General features: G+C 37.7%; 2 protein-coding genes across 3 annotated transcripts in view; both read left to right on the plus strand.

The window, feature by feature from the left end:
* snap25b (synaptosome associated protein 25b) overlaps nt 1-1669 on the plus strand; it is a 38602-nt gene extending 36933 nt beyond the window's left edge. For both annotated transcript variants that reach the window (XM_079385383.1, XM_079385384.1), the window contains exon 8: nt 900-1669. In XM_079385383.1, coding sequence (XP_079241509.1) covers nt 900-968 — 69 coding nt within the window. In that variant the 3' untranslated portion in view covers nt 969-1669. The remainder of the gene's footprint in view (nt 1-899) is intronic.
* Nucleotides 1670-5047: 3378 nt separating this feature from the next.
* ahctf1 (AT hook containing transcription factor 1) lies at nt 5048-24091 on the plus strand. Its single transcript, XM_079386272.1, has 36 exons — nt 5048-5272; nt 7470-7595; nt 7756-8009; nt 8456-8636; nt 8731-8938; nt 9138-9254; nt 9335-9419; nt 9533-9683; nt 9781-9913; nt 9992-10173; nt 10281-10342; nt 10424-10552; nt 10700-10790; nt 10912-11001; nt 11081-11221; nt 11320-11424; nt 11507-11606; nt 11791-11914; nt 12004-12060; nt 12154-12300; nt 14945-15135; nt 15677-15821; nt 16210-16341; nt 16426-16573; nt 16669-16819; nt 16919-17026; nt 17118-17274; nt 17448-17663; nt 17764-18772; nt 19311-19401; nt 19515-19612; nt 19698-19960; nt 20062-22072; nt 22773-22873; nt 22968-23038; nt 23232-24091. Exons 2-36 carry the CDS (start codon nt 7475-7477, stop codon nt 23428-23430), a joined length of 7569 nt encoding a protein of 2522 aa, XP_079242398.1. The 5' UTR covers nt 5048-5272; nt 7470-7474; the 3' UTR covers nt 23431-24091.
* Nucleotides 24092-24444: the final 353 nt, after the last annotated feature.

The raw sequence follows: 24444 nt of genomic DNA on the forward strand, positions 1-24444 counted from the left end.
CACAAGAGCCTCAAAAGTGACCGCAAACTCTCTCATGAGATAAGAGCTTCTAATTATACCACAAGGTGCTTGTTTGCGCTACAATTAGTAAATTAGTAAATTAGTATTTTGAACCAATACTTCTGCAAATGCAAGGCTTCTTTAAAGATATGAACTCAATATGCAATGTTTTATAAATAATGACTGTTTTGAGTTTTGTGTCTACAGTTTTGAAAAATGACTTGAAGGTTCTGTTATTAGTGCAAAAATGACTGTAAAAAAATGTAATATATTAAAGTAGTCTAACTTTTAAAATAGCTATAATAATCAAGATTGTTTTTTCAGTAACTATAAATCACAAATCACAAAATGAATTGTTATTCTAAATCAGGGGGCTCAACAAACCTCCAAGAGGCTATTTAAATAAATATATAATTATGAATCAACAATATAATGTAAAATATTAATATAAATTATTTTTTATTATTTATTTATTTACTTTATGAAAGTTCTGGAATCACAAAATTAATAATATTTAATTATGAATAAACAGTAACAAAATTAAGCATAACCAGTTTTCAGTACTATAAAAGCATAGATAATGTTTTTCATATATAATAAAAATAATACTTTTAAAGTAAAAATTTGTAAAATAATAAATTAGGTAACAATTGTTGCACTTTCTTGTATATTAAAACCATTAAGACTTTTTTTGCATTGTGACATTATTTTCATGACAGTTAAGCACAATGTAATGCAAAAATATATATATATATTGTTTACGTAATAAATATTTCTTGTCATTTTTAAACAAAAAATGATTTTAAAAATTAGTGTATTATCACTCCCAGTTTCTTTTTGAAAACAAGCAATACTGAAAACCACCTATTGTATCTGTATCTATTATTTTTGTCTTCCAGGCCGATTCCAACAAAACCAGGATCGACGAAGCCAACCAGCGAGCCACAAAGATGTTGGGCAGTGGCTAAACCCTGCGAGAAGTGCTTAGGCTCCCTTTCCCCTCCCCGCTGTACCTGCAACAGTGCACATGTGCTTTTCACCCGGCCGGTTTGCACACATGCACTTATCAGCCCCTCTACGCTCTATCTAGGAAATGTCGTCGTGTGTCTGTCTTAACTGATAGTCTAGTAAATGGTCACATTTACTCTGTATCTTTCTTTCCAAAGGTTATATGTACATAGTGCATATTTGATGGCTAGAGCTCACATGAAGTTTCTTCTTCTTCTTCTTTTTGTTGGTTTCTTTATGTTTTTTAAAGTGTATAATTATTAAATATATATACACACATTTTTTGGATGAAATTTCTTAAAGGTTTTCAGTCATCTGTGTGTCCATGCTCTGTGTTTTACTCGATATAAGCCATGCTTCATATCATAACATAGATCACATGATGCATTGCTTATCTTAGCCTGCCATGTTGTAATCGCCTTTAGACAGTGTTCTGTAATGATTATTCCACCTAAAGTGGTCATATATGTATACAGCGTGTCACTTTCACTTATTATTACCCCATGTGTAGACATTACCGTACAGCATGGGCATGTCAGTACATGCATTCGGTTTGAAGCAACATCACAATAGTGCCACTCTTTCCATTCCTGTACATCTGCAAAATGTGTCAGTTGATGTCAAATCTGAACTAAATGCCAATAAAAACTAAACAAACCTGAATCTATTGTTTTCTGCATCGGTTCTTTGTGTGCTGCTTCATATCTGATTTAATATGTTCCAAACACAGAAACAATAGCAAGCGTTTGCTGTTGATACACAAGAGAGTTAGAGTGGCTGTGTGCGCTGTACTAACCCAGATCCTCTTTGAACCAGGGGCTTTACATGGATTATGCCTGGCAACGTCACTAAGTACTTCCAAATGCTGAAATACACAAGTACACACACACTGGTTCAACACACACAACATGGCTAAACACGAGCAAGTGTAAACCTAGGTGTTAGGGGACAGCTGGCCAAACGTGATTATTGAAGTCAGCTGCCAGTAATGTACAGCAACATTATTAACAGGCTGGAAAAATGTAAATTATTTGAGAAGATTACACGCCATAATGAACAGATCATAATCCTGATGGAGTAAATAGTTATAATAAAAAAATAAAAAAAAAGTTTTATTACAAATTAATTAATTATGTTTAAAATTATATTTATTTAACAGCTCAATTATGTGCACATGGGGTGAATTTTGAACAGATGTTGTTTGTGTGGTGCACTAATTTCTAACATAAAACTATAAAATACTAAGAATATTTTTTTATGCATGTTGTCTCTAATCAAAACCTGAAATGGTGTCAAAAGTTTTTTGTTTGTTTGTTTTTTTAACTGAATTGTAATTGAAAATCATTGTTTACAATTTAATTCTGTTTTGGTCAGTTTGTCTAAAAGCAAAAAACACTTCCCACATAAATAGTTTAAATAGTATTTTCTGGCTAGCTTTACTGTCTGAATGAATTATTATTATTCATCTGGTGTTTTTTCTTGTTTGTACATAGCAGAAAATATGCATATTTTAAAAATCATCAAAGTTAACATTAAGGTCTTTTGAAGTTTTTATTTATAGTAAGTAAACTAAATTAGACATTGAATCACAAAATGTTTTTACTTTTATCCTAAGTGAAAAACAAGTTCATTTTACAGCTAATTTAGATTTTTTTTTTTATGGTGAAATTAAGTTGTTAAAAGTCAAGTTATATAAATATATATTATATTGACCTACATTTGGTAACATTGTGGCCTGTGATTAAAGAAAATATAATGATTGGTTGTTATATTAAATCACTTTTCTTTTCTTTTTTCTTTTTTTTACAATGAATGAATGTTTTTGACCTTGGGAAAATAAATACTGTTGAATTATAGACAAAAAATGTAAGGTTTAAACCAAACCATAAATATAATTAGAAATGTACTAGAGCCCTGCACTGGCCTCAAATTTAGGCCCTAGCCCGGCCCTGGCCCGAGACGCCCTAGCCCAGTCCGACAGATTATCAGAATTACCGACCCGAGTCCGACCCGAGCCCGTCTTTTTTTTTTTCTTCTCCCAAAACTGCTTATACTACTGTTTCGGTTATTAAAATAGTTCAGTTTTGTGTGTAATGGCAAAATTATTATATTTAATTTTTTTTTATTAAGTTAATTTAGAAAAACGTTTGGAGCATTTTTGTTCGTTAAATAGCCTATAAGTTCTTGGGGTTTTTTAAGTAACGACCAAGCGGCCAACTGCATGAGCTGATCATAGCCTATGTTTGATCAATTTAGCCTTCTCATATCATCATGACTTGCCTAAAATAAAATCTATAGATATACTAAAACAGTTCAAGTATATAACAATGTTTAAACGTTAAACCTGCGCTATAATAATAATGTGCGCAGCGCGCTCTGCAGGACATGGAGGCACCAGCACAAACACTTGCATTGTTTTCAGTGGAAACAACTGAAATGGTGTGTATAGCACCAAATCTTGGTGCTTCAGTGGTTCTTCAGCAGTTCTCCACCGCTTCTTTGGCATGACTGAGGGGCTATATAGCACCGCTACCATATACAAAACCTGTTAAGCTCCTGTATGGTTCTTCAGCGCTTCTTCTGTGGTTCTTTGGGGTGATTGAGGTGCTATATAGCACCACTGCCGTACAAAGAACCGGTTAATCTCCATTAAAGGTTCTTTACGAGCCAAAGAACCAGTGTTGGTGCTGTTTAGCACCATTTTTGTTGAAGAAATACAATGCAATATGGCACCTCTTATGGTTCTATATAGCACCATTTGACAAAGGTGTATAGCACCTTTAAAGACATGGTGCTATATAGCACCAAAAGTGGTTCCGCTATGATTACAAGCCAAGAACCACTACTTCCAGGGGTTCATATTTATTCACTTTGACAATCCAGTGATGGGGAAGAGCGAGGATGATGTGTGGGGGAAGGGAAATGGGAATAACATAACCTCCGAGCTGGCCACCAAGAAAAGAGAAAAAAAAGAGGAGAGGAAAAGAGAAAGAGAGTCTCCCTTTGCCCTTTACCCTTATAGTGAAAGGTGGAAAAATAAAATGAGGCTACAATCAGAGATGTGAAAACAGGATGACTGGGACAATGATGTTCAGCTCAAGAGGGTTTATTTCCAAAGAGCAAATATGTGGTTCCTGGCGATGTGTAAAATATATTAAAAAAAATAAATAAAAATAAACTACAGCTTAGCTCCTCCCACCACGAAAAAGGTAAATAAATGCAGGATAAAACATGCATTGAAGAACATAATTTTTTTTGCTAGTATAGTGAATTATTTTAATGTTTATTATTGTAATATTAATCATTAAACATCATAATTTCCAACGATTTACATCACACAGTGTTAATTTAAAAATAGCTTATTTTTACCGGTTTTAATACACTAAATTTCACCATATGTATTTATAGTAAAACTGTGGTTATACAAATAGTAATCAATACGTCATAAACAGTTACTACACTTTTACTATAATAAAACCATGTTTGTAAATGAGACATGTTAGTGTAGACTGACAGCTAGTGGTCAAAGAAGAGCAGTCAGCTACTAACTAAGCAGCTTCTAAAATCATAATTAATGTTTAATTTGCAAGCCCAGTATATTAATGATTACCACAAAAAGAGCCTATTTTTTAAATCACTAGGTAAAGATAAATTATGACGTAACTAGGCTATTTGAATTGCATATTTACTATGTTTTATGTGTCCTGTTGAAGCGCACACAGTTGTATTATTGTTAGAAGTGGTAGTATTTATTTTTATAAAGATATACTCGGCCAGTTATTTAATTTATGATTTATGAGTGGAATAATTAATAGCCTATCGCTTTAGGATTTAATATTAGTAGGCTAAAACAAAGAGAAAAATCCCATTAAAATGGTGTGGTCTCGTGATTATGAAAGACGTTCTCACATCTTTTAATAAGCGACTGCATATAATAATTTTGCAGACAGGATATGAAAACCCCTGGTGAAGGGCAGCTGCTTGAAATCTCGCGAGACTCTTGGTGGCGCGGGATTTGGCTGGAGCAGATGAATGCGCAGTAGTTGTTCTGCAGCGCTATGGAAATGGCGCCTGCGTTCAAGCAGCAGTAGTCGGCGGTTATAACGATTTACATAGGACTCACGGGAAATCAAGTTTTCTCTTTGCGACTGCTAGACTACGAGAGTTTATCCATGCGAATGATTATGACCGGAAAAGAGTTGCCACCAAAGTCGTGTTTAAAGTATAACCAGTTTTCTTGAGGGCCGTCATCATCAGCGCGCAGGTAACGTTACAACGCTGTTATCTGTGGTAATTTTTAGCTATATGTGTCACATTAGGATATTCTAAAGCAGAGCACGTGTTTTTGCAGCTCAAGACCATTTAGCACTCATTTAGGTGTATTGTTTAGTATTAAAGACTATTGTGAGTTAGTCTCGTGCTGTGACCGTTAGCTGCCGTTAGCTTCTGCGGCTAATCTGACTCAAGCCACAACACGGCTCTGTACGAGACCTTTTACCCGCTCTATGTTTTATTACACATCGCAGTAAGCTTTTTAAACTTTTTGTTGGCCTGTCGTCGATTTATTTTGAGTCTTGTTTGATTTTATATGCTCTGTTGGTAACCGTAACAGTTCACGCTAGCGGTGCTACTGTCGTGTTGCGGTTGAAAACAGTTCCCAGGAAAGGTTGTTATAATAATACAGACCATACAGTAGTGTTTTATGTAAACTATGCAAGAGAATGGACGCTTTTGTTTTGCTTGGTATAAAGCGGTATTTGTCAGTGGTAATTTGAATGGACTTTATGGCTTGTCTGCGAAGATTTTAAGTGAATGACTCTGCATAACGTCAGATTTATCATATATAAAGTGATTTTTAGAAACAAATATGACCGCAGACGCATATTGTACTGTTTTTGTGTACTTTGCCTAGTAAATATGAATAAAACTGAGCTGTGAGCTCTGATTTCAGATCAGGTTTGTCCATGTGAGTCTCACGCATGGCACATGGATGAGTCTTATAGGCTGTTTGCACGATTATAGATGACCATGCTGTTCCAGGGGGCACCATTGCATGAATCGAGGATTTTGTAGTTTTACAGATCCAGACTGTCAGCCGATCCAGGGACTCCAGCAACTTAATAATTACTTTCATCAATACATTATAGCTTTTTATAATATCTAACCGTCAGCGAATTATGTTTAGATGGTTTGACATGTCATGCATGTTGTCGTTTCACCAGAGTGAAATAGTTGTCCAGTCCTTGTGGGAAATCTTTCTCTAGTCTAGATGTAATTCAGACAGTCACATCATGTGTTTTGCAAGATAGTGTGATCATGCCTGTACCATATACCCTTAAAGCTGGTTAACATGAAAGATATGCAAGACTATACAAGGATAATCATTTACATTATTTAAATACATTAATCAAAACTAAATTATTTTTGTGAATTTTAAGTGTTCTGAGATGCTTTTTTACTTTTTTTGTTTTTAATGAATATGCATTTTGTAGAAATTCATTAACGCCAGTTCAGTTTGAGTATTATCGATTTTATTTTGATTGCATAAAATATGAAAACGAGCTATAAGAAACATAAAAAAATAAGAAGCATTGCTTATTTAAAAAAAGACATTTAAAATGGCCAAATATTAACTTAAACTGCAAAAGGATTTACAAGTTTAATTTTGAATTTTTTTTAATAATTCACTGCACAAAATAACTTGTGTTTGGTACAAACCATGTTTATCTTTAAGCATCTGTCCTGTGTTTAATGTAGTGTATGTATTTTCTTTTGTAATTGTGGTGAGTGATTTTAGAATGAAGTCATGAGACCTGTCCATGTTTGTGTATTGGATTTTTACTAAATGTTATTTTAGTATTATTTATATACTGTAATGGTACTTGTATATTGAATTGTCATTTATTTTATTTACTTTTTAGCATGTAAATGTGCTTGTCTATGTGTTTGTCATTTTTATTTATTTTAAAAAAAATTCTATATAGCTTTTTATTTGTTTTGATTTTCTTATATCCTTAGTTATTTTTCTTTATGGATGTATATTTCAGCTTTATTTCAATTACAGAAAACAGTTTTTAATAGGTTTAATCAACAACAGTAGCATTATCAACCAAATCTCAGATGAATATGCATCAAAATATTGGGAGTAAGGCATGCATGATTGGGTGTGCAGCCTTTTAATGTATCATAATTATGCACAATTAAATGAACAGTTGCGTTTTTTCACATTTTAGTAGTTTTGTTTTTCCGTGGCTGACTGTCCGTAAGCTCATCTGAACAGACCCACCAGTTGATAATGACTGTTTTATTGTATGTTTAGAGGAAACACAAGTGTGGTGGATACGTAGTTTTTGCACTAGTTCGAAATGCATTCTGGTTGTGTTCAGTTTTTTTTTAATTATATTGTTTTTTTGATGTTTCAGGGCAGGCAGATTGATTTTTAGCATGTGTTTTCTCTTCAGTAAGCATGCGTGACCTGGCAGCCCAAGTCACCAGCAGCTTGCTGCGCTTCCCAGAGGTGACGATAGATGCTCTAGGGGAGGATGAAGTTACGCTGGACTCTGTGCTGCATGGGAGATTTACTGTTGGTGAGTCTTGTTTGTCCACTGATGGCATGTCCTGATCAACACTTGACTACATGTATTAACTTGAGCTGCATATTAGATGTTTCATGTATTTCCTAGGTTACTATTAGATCTTCAGTTCTCCTCTTGTGTTTCACTGACATCTCTTATTTATTGGGTGCAGGGAAAAGTGGACTGGCCTGCCTTGCCTGCGGGCCTCAATTGGAAGTGGTCCATGCTGTTACTGGAGAGCGTTTCTCTGCCTACCGCTTCAATGGGGTGTCCGAGCACCCGCCCACAGTGCTGGCTGTGCGGGACTTCTGTTGGCTGAAGCGAACAGGGCTGCTCATCGGTCTGGAGGAAGCCGAGGGCAGCATGTTGTGTCTGTATGATCTTGGTATCTCCCGTGTGGTCAAGGCTGTGGTCATTCCAGGCAGAGTGAGTGCAGTGTTTTTTTTTTAGTACAATTAACATAAAATTATAGTGTGTATTGATATTTCAAATATATATTGTAATATTTTTCAGTATGTTTTCAGTTTATAGGTGTTTTTGTTCTTGTTTATTTTAATTATTTCTTTTTAGTTTTAGTTATTTTAGTAGTTTGTTAAAATAAATTAAAATGAGAAATGTTTCTGAAATTAAGTTTGTGTTTTCATATTTCAGTTAACACTTCAATTTTATTTCAAATAAGGATTTTTTAAAATGGATTTAGCTAACTACAATACACCTGAGTGTAAACAGGTTTATTATGTAATTTGATTATATAATTGTTTTCACAAAATGCACCCTGCTTGTAATCTTGTAACTATTCCACATCTGTTGTTTTATAATGACACTCCTATGAATGATCATGTGATTGAAAAGAACATCTGCCTTTTCCGCAGATCACAGCCATTGAGCCCCTTGTTAGTTACGGAGGGGCCAGCGCTAACACGCAGCATCTGCACCAGAGTCTGCGCTGGTTCTTCGGTGTGGCTGCTGTGGTCACAGACGTCGGTCATGTACTTCTGGTTGATCTCTGTCTAGATGACCTGTCCTGTAGTCAGAGCGAACTGGAGGCTTCAGGTGGGACTGTAGTTTTTTTTGGCAGAAGCTTTCATGTGAACAGTAAAAAAACCTTTCCATAGTCTTAAACCATTTTAATTTGTTTTGGCCACAGATCTAGAGGTGGTCAATAAGTCTCCGTCTGAGATCCCACGGTTACGGGAGGGTGTGACGCAGCAGGGCAGACACCTGTGTCTTCAGATCAGCAGCCCCACAGGTACTGGAGCGACAGCCCTGCAGTACATCCAGCGCACCAACCAGCTCGCCGTGGGATTTTCAGATGGCAACCTGCAGCTCTGGAACATGAAGACCCTCAAAAAAGAGTGAGTGAAAGACTTAAAACAAGCTGACACTTTTGCCCATTTTAATGTAATTGTATGTTAAATTTGACATTAATTGAAAACTCACCCTGTCTATTTTCTAAATGCACGTTGTTGATTATATTGTGAACAATTCGTTTGCGACTATAATGTATTGATTCACCAATGAATTTGTTTCTGAACACGTCCTCTTGCTCTTCAGATATCACTCACAGCTAGAGGGTGGCAGAGTGCCTGTCTATGCGTTTACCTTCCAGGAGCCAGAGAATGACCCACGGAACTGCTGCTATCTGTGGGCAGTGCAGTCTGCACAGGATCAGTAAGTTTGCCATTTCATGTGCTGCTATCAAAATAATCTGACTTTTTCTGATTTATTCTGGTGTATTTCTGTCTTTGTAGTGAGGGGGATGTAGTCAGCCTCCATTTATTACAACTGGCTTTTGGGGAGAGAAAGTGCTTGGCTTCAGGGAAAATTATTTATGAGGTACAGAGTTAATCAGCATTCTCCATTCTCAAATTAATTTGAATGTTACAGTTTTTGTATCTATACAGTGTTCCTGCAAAATATTCATTCAGTGTGTGATGTTTGACTCTCAGGGTCTGGAGTATTGTGAGGAACGTTACAGTCAGGACTTGAACGGTACAGCATTTCCTCTAAGAGCTCAGGCCATCAATACCCGTCTGATCAGCTGTCAAACCATAGAGAAGTTTCGCCACCACCCTGATCGTGACGACAGCATGAATGAAGGTTTCTTTATATTTATCTAAATCATGCTTTGCAGAGTGATTGTTTGACATTGCGTGGTTTTTATAACATTCTTTTTTTCTGTTTTTTTTTTTTTTAGTGGCGTCTCCTGATACAAGTGTGTCAGTTTTCATCTGGCAAGTTAAATCGTATGGACAGGGCCAGCCATCGACCTTCATAGGTGTTTTTGACATTAACCGATGGTACCATGCTCAGATGCCAGATTCATTAAGGTGGGTATGCTTCTAGTTAAAAATACAGTCAGATGTGTGGTGAGGGACATGTAAATAGACTTTCTCTTTCCCATTCAGAACGGGCGAATCCTTAAGAAACTGTCCATATCTGGCAGTGTGGTCTCTTGACTGTGTGATCGAAATGACAGCTCCCTGTACACTATTGGACATCCTGATTCATGAGCGCAGTCTAAGTAGGGGTCTGCCCTACACCTCTCCTCCACCGGAACAGTTCTTCAGTCCCACAACCTACAACTTTGGTAAGACATATTCATTGTTTGATAATATCTTTTATTACATGTAAAATGGCTGTATTATGCAAATCCAAGTAATATGTCATAACCTCTGTATTCTTTTTCTATTGTAGATGGAAGCTGTTTGCTTAATGCTGGTATTGTGCACTTTACTTGCTCAGGCTATCAGAAAGAGGTTAGATTTTGGCCCTTTTGTATACTATGTTATTTGCTGAGTTTTTTTTTGGTCCGTTTAAATCTTTCTATGTACTCTCAGACCCTGAGCTACTTGAAGAAGGTGGCACCAAGTTTAGGTGACAGCATTTCTAATGGATATTCGCGCTGTCTCATGTCTGGCCTCCTATCCTCTCGTCTGGCTGATGTCCAGCCCTCCAGCCTCTCACAGGTATCACACCCTTTATTTAACATTATACAGGAGTAACTGCACTCTAGTCTAATTTTAGTTATTAGCTTAATCGATTTCACTCGCACTGGTACCTGAGTATTTATAACGGTAATGCATATTTGTTTGTTGTATGTTATTTGTAAACAGGAAGAGCAGCTTGATGCCATCTTGTGCACTGCTGTGGAGACAAGCTCATTGGGACTCATCACTGGCTGTATTAAACAGTGGACCACTGAAGGTGAGGATGGGAGAAGTAATGAATTTGTAATCTAGAGAAAATTTCATTACTAATAATTTACACTGGCAGTCAGAATTTCCTGCAGCATTATATAACTCTTCTGCCAAATTTCTGCGTGCAGAGCAACCAGGGTCAGCCGTCAATCTGCGCTACATACTGGAGTGGGCCTGGAATAAGGTTGTGCACACCAAAGAAGAACTGGATGAAATATGTGAGTTTTCTGCACCCATTTCTCTGAATATAGCTTTATAGCAAATTTAACAGCATACTGCTTTTCTCTTTTTCTCCAGGTGCTCCGCTCTTTGACAGCTCTGCAAACTTCACGGATCCCCAGATACTGCAGCTGCTACAGCACAGTCAGCGCTTGCTGGCAAACCTCAGCACCATTTTCCACAGTTTGCTAAATGAGGCTCAGGAGCTCACACAGAAAGGTGTCTTGAGTATTCATGGACATCACATTGTGTTCTGTGCTGTTATATGTGAAGTTGAAAATCACTAGAAGGACTGACTTATGTTTGGTTACTTGCAGGGTTGATTGGACTCATGAATAAATGCATGGTGTCTAGCTTGATCTCTCAGTACGCTCAGGTGGTTCTGTGGTTCTGCCGGACTGGTCTCCTTCCAGAGGGTTCTGGTATGGTTCTGGTTCTCACAGATTCTTTAGAAAATAACTGTGCATTACATATGATTAACTCAAATTGTTCATCTGACAACAGAGGATGATGATGTGCTGCAGATATCAAGGCCCTTTTACAGTCATTCTATTATAAAGAATTATTACGTCAGCCAGAGGGAGGAGCTGCGGAGACTGGCCAAGTAAGTGGCTGAATTTCCGAAGAACCATTGGGCTTTTTTTATTTAGCATTATTTATATTGTTTAATTAATTTAATGTGTTCATGATTAATAAAAAATGCATAAATTTAATATACATTTATTAAAATGTCTCCAGAAGTCACATTGTATTTAACAAGGTACAAAAACCCCCTTTTCTTCTAATAGGGACAAGTGGTGTGCAGATTGCCTCATGATTGATGGCCTGGTGAGTCAGTGTGGGGAACGCCTTACAGAACTTTGGAAAAGGGACGAGGGTGGAACAGGACAGTATCCTCCCCCATCACTTCATGTAAGTCAAGACTTGTTGAATGTGTTTATACAACGTTGCCGCCCTCAACTGCGCTTACTTTTATTTTTTGTTACCTGTTTCTGGTACAGGCCTTGCTGGATATTTACCTCCTGGAAAATATTGAAGAATCTGCCAAAAATGCTATTGTATCCTTTTGGGGTTCTTTACTACATCTTGCCACAAATATTATGTTGTTTGTTGTTGGTTAGTAAAGATTATTCCTTGACTCATGGTCTTAGGTTATTTATTTGCTATTGGATGTGATGTACTCATTTCCTAATAAAAGTGGGGCATCCGTGGAGTCTTTTCCCACAGCGTTTGCCATTCCCATTGGGTTGGTGAAATTGGTACAAGGCCTGTGGTTGCTAGATCATCATGATCATGAGGTATAAAAAAAGTCAATGTTTTTGCACTTACACTAGTATTTTTAAAAGAAACATTTTGATTTTGGCTTAATTTATAAATTGTTTGAATGGTGACAACATTAAAGGGATTCTGTCATAATTCTGTCATTAATTACTCACCCTCATGTCGTTCCAAACCCGTAAGACCTTCGTTTATCTTCGGAACACAAATTAAGATATTTTTGATGGAATCTGAGCGCTCTCTGACCCTCCATAGACAGCAAGGATATTACCACCATTGATTACGTTCTGGGGTACTCTCCAAAAAGGCGGAAGACAATAACTTTTTTCTTGAGGAGGAGAATTGCTGAATAAATATTTTTGTTATTGTTTTCTTTGTGCACAAAAAATATTCTCGTAGCTTTGTAAAATTTACGTTTGAACCCCTGATTTCACATGGACTAGGGATGCACCGGATGTGAAGCGAAAAGACAGAATAAACTGTACAGAACAGTGACGTGATGCGATCAATTAGAGGCGCGGACTAATGCAGCAAACATGTCTGCAGTGTGAAAGTACTTAAACGCAAAAATCATTATAAGCACGAAGCTGTATCTCGTGTCTCTGATGAGAAGAGGAAGACGTGGTTGATGCTGGTTACTGTGATGATTGAAATCACGAAATGACCTTAAATGATTAGTAAATAAACTGCAGAATTTTGTTTTCAAATACCCGCACGAATTGCATGTATTCAAACAGCGGTCAGTACTCTGCCTTCGGCCCAGTGTTTCATTTTGTTTGGCTTCAGTCAAGAATTTTCGTTTTGGTGTATCCCTAACATGGACTATTTTACTGATGTCATTGCTATGTTTCCGTGTGTTGATTGTGTAATATCCTTTCTATCTATTAGGGCTGGGCAAAAAAAAAAAATTTTTTCAATTAATAATTTTTTTTAAATGACGTCGATTCTTTTCCGGTGTTTATTTCAGCAAACATTTAAAACGAGATCTGTTTAATGTGAATCTTATCATTAGTCTGCTCCACTAGATGTCACCCTCTTATTTACCTTGCACGATGTTACAACGGAAAACCTGTCATTCATTCAGTGCTTATCAAAGCAGAGATAGTGTTTACAAGAACCAAGAACAAAGCAATGTGCGCAATTTGCAAAGCTCAGGTAAAATTCTATAGTAATACTACAAATCTGCAAAAGCATTTGACATCACGCATAAGGCACCATGAATTAATTTAGGGCTGTAGTCAACCAAAGAAATGCTTAGTTGACCAAAGTCCTGTCCTGCGCAACGATCAGTCGACTAAAAAAAAAAAAAAGACGTGATGTTTTGCATTTTGATTGAACATTTATTAAACAATTTTCATAGAGCATTTATAAAACAACAACGAAAAACATCAATACATAAAACTTTAATAATACAATTCTTTGAAAATTAAGTGATTGTTTTTTAACTGCAAAGTGAGGAGCTCTGTCCTAGGTCTATAGTGACTGTCACAATCGTGCACCTGACCACACCACACGCTACAAAAAATATAACTGCTAAAACTGCCAAATAATGAAAAATCCTAACAAAAGCTCTCGTTTATACAGGCTGTATATTCTTCTTTACTTTCAAAGCTATGGGTTAACTTTTGTCCAGCCGATCTTGGCGTTTTAAAACAAACGCACAAAAAACCCAAATAGCCTAAAAAACAACCCTAAATAATAGGCTGTATAGTAGGAAGGCCTATAGATTTATTTTAGTTTTTGTTACATTATTTAGGCTATTTTCAAACGCGTCAAGTGTACAAATAAAAACAAAAACATAAGAAAACACAATCCTATATTCCTTACTGAGCGCGAAGCAGCAGTGCAGCCAGCCACAGGTGCGGTTCCCGAGTGTTCGTGGTGCGCTAAACTGTGGCGCTGTTATAAAATAGCCTAAATTAAAGCATTTAAAGTTGGGGATAAAACATAGGCTAATTATATTTAGAATACAGTAATATATAACTGCTAATAAAGGAATAAATATCAAGGAGTAAATCAATGAAAATTACTTTATTGGTGAAAAAAAAAAAAAAAACATTATGCAACTGGTCTAGTTTAACATGAAGGAACTGTGTCAGAAATATATTACTATTTGGTAGTCTTAAGACTCAATGTAACAGCAATGCTACTACTAATAAATAATAAATCTTTATTTTTAAAGGAATAATCACATTTGTTTTCTTTTTTATTTTAACAGTATACCTCTGTTGTGCAGCATTTAATGTGGCTCTTAATTTCTTTTTTTATTAATTCACCATTTGCAAATTGATGTTTACTATTCATATTTTAGAAATATCAATAGAATTTGTGTTAAAACTATTCACTGAATGTAATAAAAAAAAATTGAGAATCGAATCGGGACATCTGAATCGATACCCGGCCCCACTGTCTATGGAGAGTCAGAGCTCTCAGATTCCATCACAAATATCTTAATTTGTGTTCCGAAGATGACCGAAGGTCTTACGGGTTTGGAATGACATGAGAGTGAGTAATTAATAACAGAATTTTCATTTTTGGGTGAACTAAACCTTTAAATGATCTACTCGCAGATATGAGAGCTATATCAGTTTAAAACTCTACTTAGGTACTTACAAACTAATACTTCATGAAGAATTTGTATTGATTCGTTGTCATCTCCCCCAGAGCTCTTTGGAGCTGCTTTTGCACCCAGCCACCAGTCACTCTCTGTGGAGCTGGCAGCACGAGCGTGTCTTGCTGGCTTTGATGTGCCAACAGAAACACAGCGTCGCCCTGCGCTACTTGCATGTGATGAAGCCTCCCCTGTGCACTACCAACCAAGCCAAGTTGTGCCTCTCTGTCCTGCTTCATAACAGGTATGTTTGTAGTGTACCGTTGTAATTAATATGTCAGCTTAAGATGGGCTCATTTGTAGTTGCTAGACTCTTACCTTTAATACGACAAAAGAAATTGCAACAATATAAAAATAGAAATAAAATACATTTATACATTTAAAATTTTTATTAAAACAATATCCTGGCCAGAGGAGAACTGGCCCCCCGACTGAGCCTGGTTTCTCCCAAGGTTTTTTTCTCTATTCTGTCACAGAGGGAGTTTTGGTTCCTTGCCGCTGTCGCCTCTGGCTTGCTCAGTTGGGGACACTTAATTTCTAGCTTTTTATCGTCAATTTGATTTCACAGATACTATTTAAACTAAACTGAGCTAGACAATGACATCTCTGAATTCAATAATGAAATGCCTTTAACTGAAAATTGAGTGTTTAATCTTATTATTATACATTACTGACACTCTATCCTCCAATTTGATACTAAGTGCTTTGACAGAATCTGTATTGTTAAAAGCACTATATAAATAAAGCTGACTTGACTTACCTTTGGTTTGTTTTGGGCTGACCAGGTGTATTGTGGAGGCCTGGGCTTTGCTAAGGCAGCATTGTAACAAATTGAACATGGAGGAGATGATGAAGTTTCTTTTTGAGACCTGTCAGGAGCTGGGACTGATGAAAGAGCTGCTGAAGCTGCCCCTTGGACTTGCAGAACAGGTGTGTGCAAATCTCTGTAGCACTTAATATTTAATGGGTGCACCATTTTTACGATATCTTTAGAATACACTAGCATTCTGTCGTTTTTCTATTCATCAAAGAAAATGTATCACTGTTTCCATAAAAATATTAAACCGTTTTCCACATTAATAAATGTTTCTTGAGCAACAAATCAGCATATTAGAATGAAGGATCATATGTGACACTGAAGACTGGAGCAATGGCTGCTGAAAACTGTAATTTAATAATATTTCACAATATTTCAGCTTTTTTGTTAAATAAATGCAGCCTTGGTGAGCAGAAGAGTTCTTGCTTAAAAAAACCTTTGGACAATAGTGTATATTAGCACTGCTTTATTTTTACCTTTACCTCAAATGTGCCTGTTTAGGAGTGTTTGGAGCGGTTCCTTCAAAGCACTGGAGGTTTCCAGAATCGGGAGCTGCTCATGGTCCACTACCTCCAACAGGCAAATTATGTGCCTGCACTTCAACTCAACCAGACCCTCAAAGTGAATCTAGCAGTATGTTCAGTTTCATATTATAGTCTACATCTGTATTTCATCTGTTTTTTTTTTTTTTAAATGTTATAATTTGGTTGAATTCAGGCTGATCGGGATCCTAAAATGAAGGAAAGGTCAAACACAAGGAACTCCATTCTCAATCAGTATGGGAAGGTTCTTCCTCGGGTTCAACGGAAATTAGCCATTGAACGAGCAAAACCATACCAACACCCTGCTACGATTCACAGAGAAGGTACTGAAGATTGTCATATTCACTTGGGCCGTGGGTTAAAATTTCAGCCAAGTTTTTTGGATAATCGCCAATTGCTGCTTTTTTCTCACTCTTAGTTAAAAGACCTCAGCCTCTGTCAACTGTAGCTAAACGTTCAGCCTCTGAAAATGTGATGACCAGAGCAGCCTTTATCAGTAATGTCCTCTCAAAGATCGAGGAAGTATGGGTTGGCAAGAACACCACTCCCCATTCATCTCCCTTCAAAAGGTACTGTACGAAGTAGTTTTTCCCCAGCTTTTATGTGAAATGTTTTCTTTTTAAAACCTATTTTTAACCTTTTTTTTTTGCCATGGATTTCCTGTGCAGCCCCAAAGAGTCCGAAATGCAAGTGCCTAGCCTATATCAGTCCTCTCCAAATAAACCCGAGGCCTTTGTAGGAACTCCCATAAACATGCTAACCAAAAGAATGTCCAGGTAAAATAGTCAAAGACTGGTTTTAGTTTGAAAGTTATTTTATTTATGCCTAAAAAAGACACTAGTAACATCTCACTGGCTTTGTCACCAGGCTTCTGGATTTGGTTGTGCAGCCTTCTTCCCAGAATTCCCCCGAGAGCTCTAATTTACCTGGCACTCCTACAAGGTCCATTACCTCATGGGCTGGACCGAAGAGTGTCAGCAAGGCTCCTGAGCTCAGTCTGCTGCAAACTCCTCAAGTGGTAAAGGTGAGACCGTATGGTTTGTGAACCTTTTCACATAAGCTCACAGACTTATTTGTGACTTTAAATGTGCTGTATGTTCTTCCTCTAGTGTTTTCATCTGGGACAGCTGAAAATTGTGCAGTGTGTCTTGGCTTTAGGAAATTACCCACCACAATTTTGAACTCTTTGCTTTTCAGAGAGCTCGAGCTTTGGCATCAGGCCCTGTTTTCTCAGCCTTCACCCCACAGTCTATTCTGAGGAGCAGCCTACGTCCCACTCCTGTGGCCACCCCTTCTGCCTCCCCAGGCCGATCAGTCACTCCTCCTCTCCGCTCCAAAGAGAGCCGTATTACCTTCATAGAGGAGGCTGATTCTCCGGAAGCTCCCAAGAGCTCTGTCCACTGGAACAATGGGGTAACATGCCTCTTTTACGTCTATGTAAAGATGAGTTTCCATGAAAAGGAATGAAAATGTAAATTTTTTGCTTAAATAATATGGTTGTGGTTCTATACAGATTGCAATTAACAGGGAGCTTAATACACCTAAGAGATCTTCCCCACCTCCTAAAGCAAGTTTTGCAGCCTGGAGTGAACATTCAGATGCTGAAGAGGAAGAAGCAGATCTAAAGAGGACATACATGCCCTCACTGGAAGAGAAAGAAAATCCTGATGTAGAGTCTGAGAGTGGATCCTCTGTCAAAGAGATCCCCGCAACAGAGTCCAAACAAGTGCTTCCCACTCTTGTGCGACGACCTAGTCTGGGGCAAGAAGCAAGTCTTGTATCCAATCAGTCTGATACCACTCTTGAGTTCCATGATGCTCCTGAGGATCTTATGGCAACAGAGGCAAACAGCAGTGTGGATCGGGAGGTGACCGTAAGACTTCCAGATACTTCAGAGGAATGTGAGGCTCCTGTAGAAGACATTACAACTGCAAAAATACCCTCTATTACGCTGCCTGAGGAAGAGCTGAAAATACCCCAGGAGAGAGATACAAAGGAAGACCTGTCCCATGGAAAGAGACCCTCAGATGCACAAGAAGCTCAAAGTAGTAGTGGAAAGCTTGAGGCGCATGTGGATATTGAGAATGATCGTGTGAGGGAAGTAACTGAAGAGCAGCTTGAGGAAACTTCAGAAGCTCAGGTTCTCAAGCCGGATGTAGTTACGGAACTGGAGCTTGTTGTTCCAGTTCAGGAACCAAGCTTAGAGTCTTTTGCTGAGATTTCTAAACATCAGGAAATCCAGGAACCAGCTGAAGAATCACAAAACACATCCTCCATTTTTGTTGAAGCTCTCAGTTTTCCTCCCAATATAGAGCCTGTGAACAAATCTATGGCAGAACATGCAGTTTATGACACTATTGATGAACCAGCTGTCACCAAGGTATCAGAGACGGTACCAGAACAACTAGTTTGTGAGGCTTCTGTATCTGAGATTCCAGCGGTTGAGTTGGTGAACCACAAACAAAAGACCAATGAACCTGAGATGAATGAAGAATGTAAAGAGGAATCTATGGAAACCTCAGGTACTTTTTATTTTTACTTTTTGGACATACAATACCTTTCAAAAGTTTGGGGTCTGAGTTTTTTGTTTTACTTGAATGCTTTTATGTAGCTTTTAATTGCATTAAATTGATCAAAATTGAAGTGACCGTAAATGTTACAAAAATTTATATTTTAAATAAATGCTGTTCTTTTTTAAATCTATTCGTCAAGAATCCTGAAAAAATGTATCTTCAGTTTCTGCAAAAATATTAGTCGGCAGAACTTTTTTGATAATAAAAATAAATATTTCTTGAGCACCATCAGCATATTAATGGCTGAAAATCCAGCTTTGCCATTACACAAAATTGCATTTTAAAATGCATTAAAAACAGAAATGGTATATTGTAATATATTCACAACTTTGCTGTATTTATTTACAAATAATTGCAGCCTTTGAAAACATTTAAAACATTTTCTGACCCCAAACTTTTAAACTGTACTGTAATTGTTTGATGACATTTGTTTTATGACTGATAATTGTACTGATAGGAAAATTTCTAAAATGAATTTATATTTTAGATTTGGATGCCTTTGTGGAACAGCATTTATTTGACCCTGATCTGTCTCCAACTTTAACCCGGTCCAGTATTAGGGAGGGATCACTCAAAAGGTGCTTGTTAATGACTTGCCCATCATGCTTTCTGGGTGTTGCTTTATGTATGTTTCTCATTTCCTGCCATTTTACCTTTTTTTACTTTTGCTGGTGCTGTCTACACCCTATAGTGAACCAGGTAGTGACATTAAAGAAGTTCAGCCCACTTCTGAGAATGAAGCAGATCTGAAAACACAGACATCAGAACCTGCCACCTCAGAATCCAGATGTAAGTCCTTCTCCGGTTTAACATTATAGTATAAGTTAAACAAAATGGTAATGATCCAAAACTAACCTCAGGATTCTTCCTATAGCTGTAGTGAGCTTGAATGACACTGATGAGCTCTCCAGTGATGAATCTTCAGAGGAGTCAGAAGATGAAGAAGAGTCTGAAGATGAGAAGGTGGAGGACTCGGGTAGTGAGGTTGAGATTATAAATGAAGTAAAGGGTAATGGCAGCAGTAACCACCAACCTACTCCTGCCCTTTACATGGAGGAACTCCCACCGCATGAGCATTACCTCCAGGAACAAGCCAATGCTGTGCTATCACTGGTTACACCTGAGGCACAGCTGAAAGTAAGTGCATCACTTAAGTCTTATTTTAATGGTAAAACACTGTGACTTGTACATGGACTTGTTCTCTCATTGATCTTATTTTATTATTATTTTTTCTGCAGGTTCTAGACACTGACATCCCAGAGGAAGAAGGTGAAGTTGTAATGGTTGGCCTTGGCACTGCAAATCTAGATGAGGAAGGTGCAATGTGTTATACGGAGCTTAAGCCATCCACCACTCTCCTGGTACCTGTAGAGCTGGCTGAGGAGCAGCATACACATCTTGTAGATGGAGGAACTTTACAGACTCTCAGGAGTGCACCAGATGGTACAATGCCAGAAGAGTCAGATGACTTCACGCTCATGCTTGATCCAGATGTAGAGGAACTGCCCGATTCTTCAGAGTTGGACCACAATGCAGCATTGCTAGCTCTAAGGGAACCAGAAGAACCTCAGTATGTAGAGAATCAGCTCACAACTAACTCTGAGGTTGTCATCTTGGAGCATACGGTTCAAGTTCCAGACAACAAATTGGAAGACATAAAAGACTTGGTATCAGACATTGAACCTGTTGTCATGGGTGCTCCTAAAATTGAAGACCAACCAGCTGAGGTCCTCCAGATGGTGGAACAAATAGTCAGACCAGAAGCAGAACCTTCTCTTCAAGGCACAAAAGATCTTTCCAATGGTGATGGGCTAGAATCTGGTCCTTGTGAGATGCAGGAAGAATCACATACTCTTCTTCACGGGGAAGTGTTGGAGTCTTCTCTGCCAGAGAAAGTCTTGCCTTCAGAAGAACTTTTAGCGAAGGTCAATGAAGTTGCTACATTGGACACAGAGGTGGCAACCGCTGCAAAAGATAATATAACGGAGTCTGACCAAATAGACACTACACTCTTATTGGCTGGAGAAGTTGAGGAACTTTCCACAACCAAACAAATAGGAAGGCCAAAGTCACCAGGAAGACCCAAGTCACCTGCAAGAACAAAAGTTGAAAGATCTAGAAAAGATACTGAGGAAGGTTTGGAGAACATTAAAGAGGTTCAGCGCAGCCCATCACGGAGAACTAGGAAAACCGTAACATTCCCTGTACCCATCCTTGATGGAGAGAAGGATCTCACTGAAGAGGAACAAATGGATTCTCAAGTACCTTCAACACCAAGACGCATTACAAGGAGTGGCAAACAGCTCCAAGACTATCAAGTTCCTGTTACACCTAGAAGAAGCACAAGAAAAGCAGATTCAGAACAGCGTGCTAATGAAAATGACCAAGACATGGCTTCTGAGAAAGTATCAAAGCCAGCAAGTCCGGCACGAAAGACCCCGCAGAAAGCTACACCTAGGAAAGGATCCCGACGAACCAGGAGCAAAGTGGTTGATGATGATGAGGCCCTGTCCACTGATCCTGTTCCCAGTGATGACTCAGAAATACAGGCCAGGCACAGTACCAGAAAATCTCAAGCACTAAGTGTTGAAGTTCCAGAAGCTTATCAAGAAGTCCCAGAGGAGACACAGTCTGCCAAAGCACGTAGTAGTCCTAGTAGGGTTACACGCAAGTCTACCAGAGGACTAGCGTTAGAAAGTTTCCAACAAGATCCTGCAGAAGAAGCCACAACCCTAAATCAACCTATTAGAACTCCTCCAAGTAGCAGGAGTAAGACAGTGGCCAGCACTGCAGAAAAAGTGAACAATGCAACCTTTATTATTGATGATGCACAACTTCAGAGTGTTTCAAGAAGACTTACGAGAAGCCGGCACTGGAATCAAGGTGAGGATCTTGATAAAGAAAGACCCAATTTGACTCCTTTGAAAGTGGAGACTGAAGCTCCCCAAGCTGATGCCCTTATAGAACGACTCAAAAATGAGGAAGCCAGGGAAGAGAGCGTTCCTGTTGTAACTGAAATTATACGTGCCAAGAGAAGACCTACTAGATCTGCAGCACCACCTCCACAGAATGAAACTGAAATGGCGGACATTGAAGAATCAAAATTGGTGGTGTCCGATGAAATACAGGAACATGCAAGCAAGTCACATGCAAGTGCTAGACGTACACGAGCGAGCAAGGTGGCAGAACAAAACTCTATGGCTGTTGCCGATTCAGTTACTCCTGTTGCTGATTTGAAACGAACAAGAGGTAGTCTATATTGTAATGCCACATTTTGCAGTAGTTTATAACCAGGGGTGCACATAAATGATCCACATATGTGGCCAAAATTACAGCGCATTTGCGTACGGACATGGATGACAGCTGTTAATGCACAGTTACAATTTTAGATCGACGAACCGTACTCTATAAGATTTCTATTCAAACTGACAACATAATCTAGGCTAGCCGCTGCAGTTTTCAAAGCAAAACTGTGACATTTCATTAATTCACTGACGCTCTTCCATCAGCAGTGCTAAACCCAGAAGAGCATATACTTACTTGCCGGCAATCCGCCAAAATAAAAGCTCGCTGATTTTACGTTTGAAAATGATGAAAATTCAAATAATAATAAAAATATTAGCATTTTATTTTTAAGTTTACTATAAAATAATTCTATTTGTATGTAATACTCCTTTTATTTTAAAATAAAATAGTATTATCACACTTGATTATTTAGTTTATTTAAAAAAAAAAACAACAACTAAAAGTGCAATAATATTATCACTATTATTATTATTTTTTCATAATTATATTTTATGGGTCACACTCCATGCCGTGGCCCGTGTGAGGACCAAACCAAATCTCCAGGTACTCATATGAGAACCAGGCTGAAAAACTTATGTGCACCCCTGTTTATAACACTTTAATTTGCCTACAATCCATTTAATCTGCAATCCTTTCATTTTAGGAAGGAGAAAGGGAACTGTTGTAGTTCCAGAGGTTTTGTTGTCATCTCCTGTGCCTCAAACCCATAGCTCAGCATGTGAAGGTGATTCTGAATTCAAAGAGGTAAACAGATCTTTTCTAAAGTTTGAGTACCAACGCAGTTTTCATTTGTGCTCCATCACACTTTAAACTTCATAAATTCTTCCTTTTGTTGTAGGACAATGGCCCTCTAGATGATGTTGCAGTTGAAACTGAGGTTGTCAAGCCCAGAAAGAAGAGGACAACCAGGTGAATAGCCCATGTCGCACGTAGTTCTATTAATATTGTAATATAACAAGTAGCTCACATGCATGGTTATAATTAAAGTAGGTTTTTGCATTGACGAGTTATAATTGCGAGATTCACAATTAATGTGTTGGTTGTGCATCACCTTGTCTTAGTTTGATTTTCTTACCCTAATTTTCTGTCATATTTTTAACAGAACAAAATCTGCTCCAGAACCTCCACCTCCTGTTGAGATCAGTTTCCTCTCTCCCCTCGCCAGTCCGGCTGAACCAATCGCTAGAACCGAAAAGAGAACGGAAGAAAAGGAAACCCCTTCACTGAGGATGAACCTACGCCGCAAACGCATGATGGATGCCGTTTTTCCTAAACCTGTAACGAGGAGGAAGAAGCTTTGATTGTGAATTGTTTAATTTGGACTTGTTTCCAAATTTGATTCTTTTTTCTGCTCTCCTTGTTTCCTAAGAGCTCTGCAACCTGCTGTTTTCTAATTAGGATAATCAGTGGATAATGTTTGGAATAAATAAACATCTAATTTGGGATAAATAATTTTGTATAATAAATTATGCTGTTTACCGTAAGGAGCACTGAGGGACTCGAGCACCAAAAAAGAGCTTTAGTTTTTAAATGTTTCTACTAATTGATGCAACTGTAAATAGCCTTTTAGGTATGTTATAAATAAAATTTGATACTTGTGAATTATTTTGTTACTTGTTTTGTTTACAGAAAAGATTGTGCAAGGTGTAAAGTCCGATCAAATAATTATAAGGTTTATGGTTGTACCACTTGGGAGACGATTCATATAGGTGGATACTTTACGCTGGTTGAAAGTGTAATAAAATCATCCGTATAGCATGGATGGACTTCTTGCTTTGATGCTTGGCACATGATCTCCTCTATCTTGAGGTCTTAAGCTGGTGAACAGCATTATTTGTTCATTGCAGATAATAATGTACATTTATTTTCATTCAAATGCATCAGTTTTATTTTGAACAACATTGTAAACTTATTTGTAATGCTTGTTTGCTTTCAAATACAGAACAAGAGTGTACAATCTTTGATGTGTTGTAGTTCTTCACAGAAGTACTGGTTCAACAAATTTACCGCAATTGTTTTCCTGCAAAAAAACGTAAACTGACTGTAACCAAAATGCAATATGTGTACATTGCTTTTATAATACTACTTAGTGTAGCAATGGTGTCTACAATATTTACCAGCCCAAAACTGTAACTTTGAAGTATGTGCAATAGCAGTCACAGGTATGTTTGCTTTAGCAGTCGCTACTGATAACCAGCAATTGTATAAACAGCTGTTGAATACTTGGACAAGGTATTGTTCATCTAAAAAGCCACCATAATGACCTGAACGAGAGAAGAGCACTTCATCCTAGCATTTTCCTCCATTATTACAGC

The sequence above is a fragment of the Barbus barbus genome (assembly GCF_936440315.1).
Source record: "Barbus barbus genome assembly, chromosome: 30".
NCBI lineage: Eukaryota > Metazoa > Chordata > Actinopteri > Cypriniformes > Cyprinidae > Barbus > Barbus barbus.

Bases quoted from the DNA above. Each gene is read 5' to 3' on its own strand.
- ahctf1 (XM_079386272.1), top strand. From the start codon at position 7,475: ATGCGTGACCTGGCAGCCCAAGTCACCAGCAGCTTGCTGCGCTTCCCA. The intron at 11,425-11,506 runs GTATGGTTCTGG...ATCTGACAACAG, and splicing joins TCTCCTTCCAGAGGGTTCTG to AGGATGATGATGTGCTGCAG. The intron at 17,664-17,763 runs GTAACATGCCTC...GGTTCTATACAG, and splicing joins CTGTCCACTGGAACAATGGG to ATTGCAATTAACAGGGAGCT.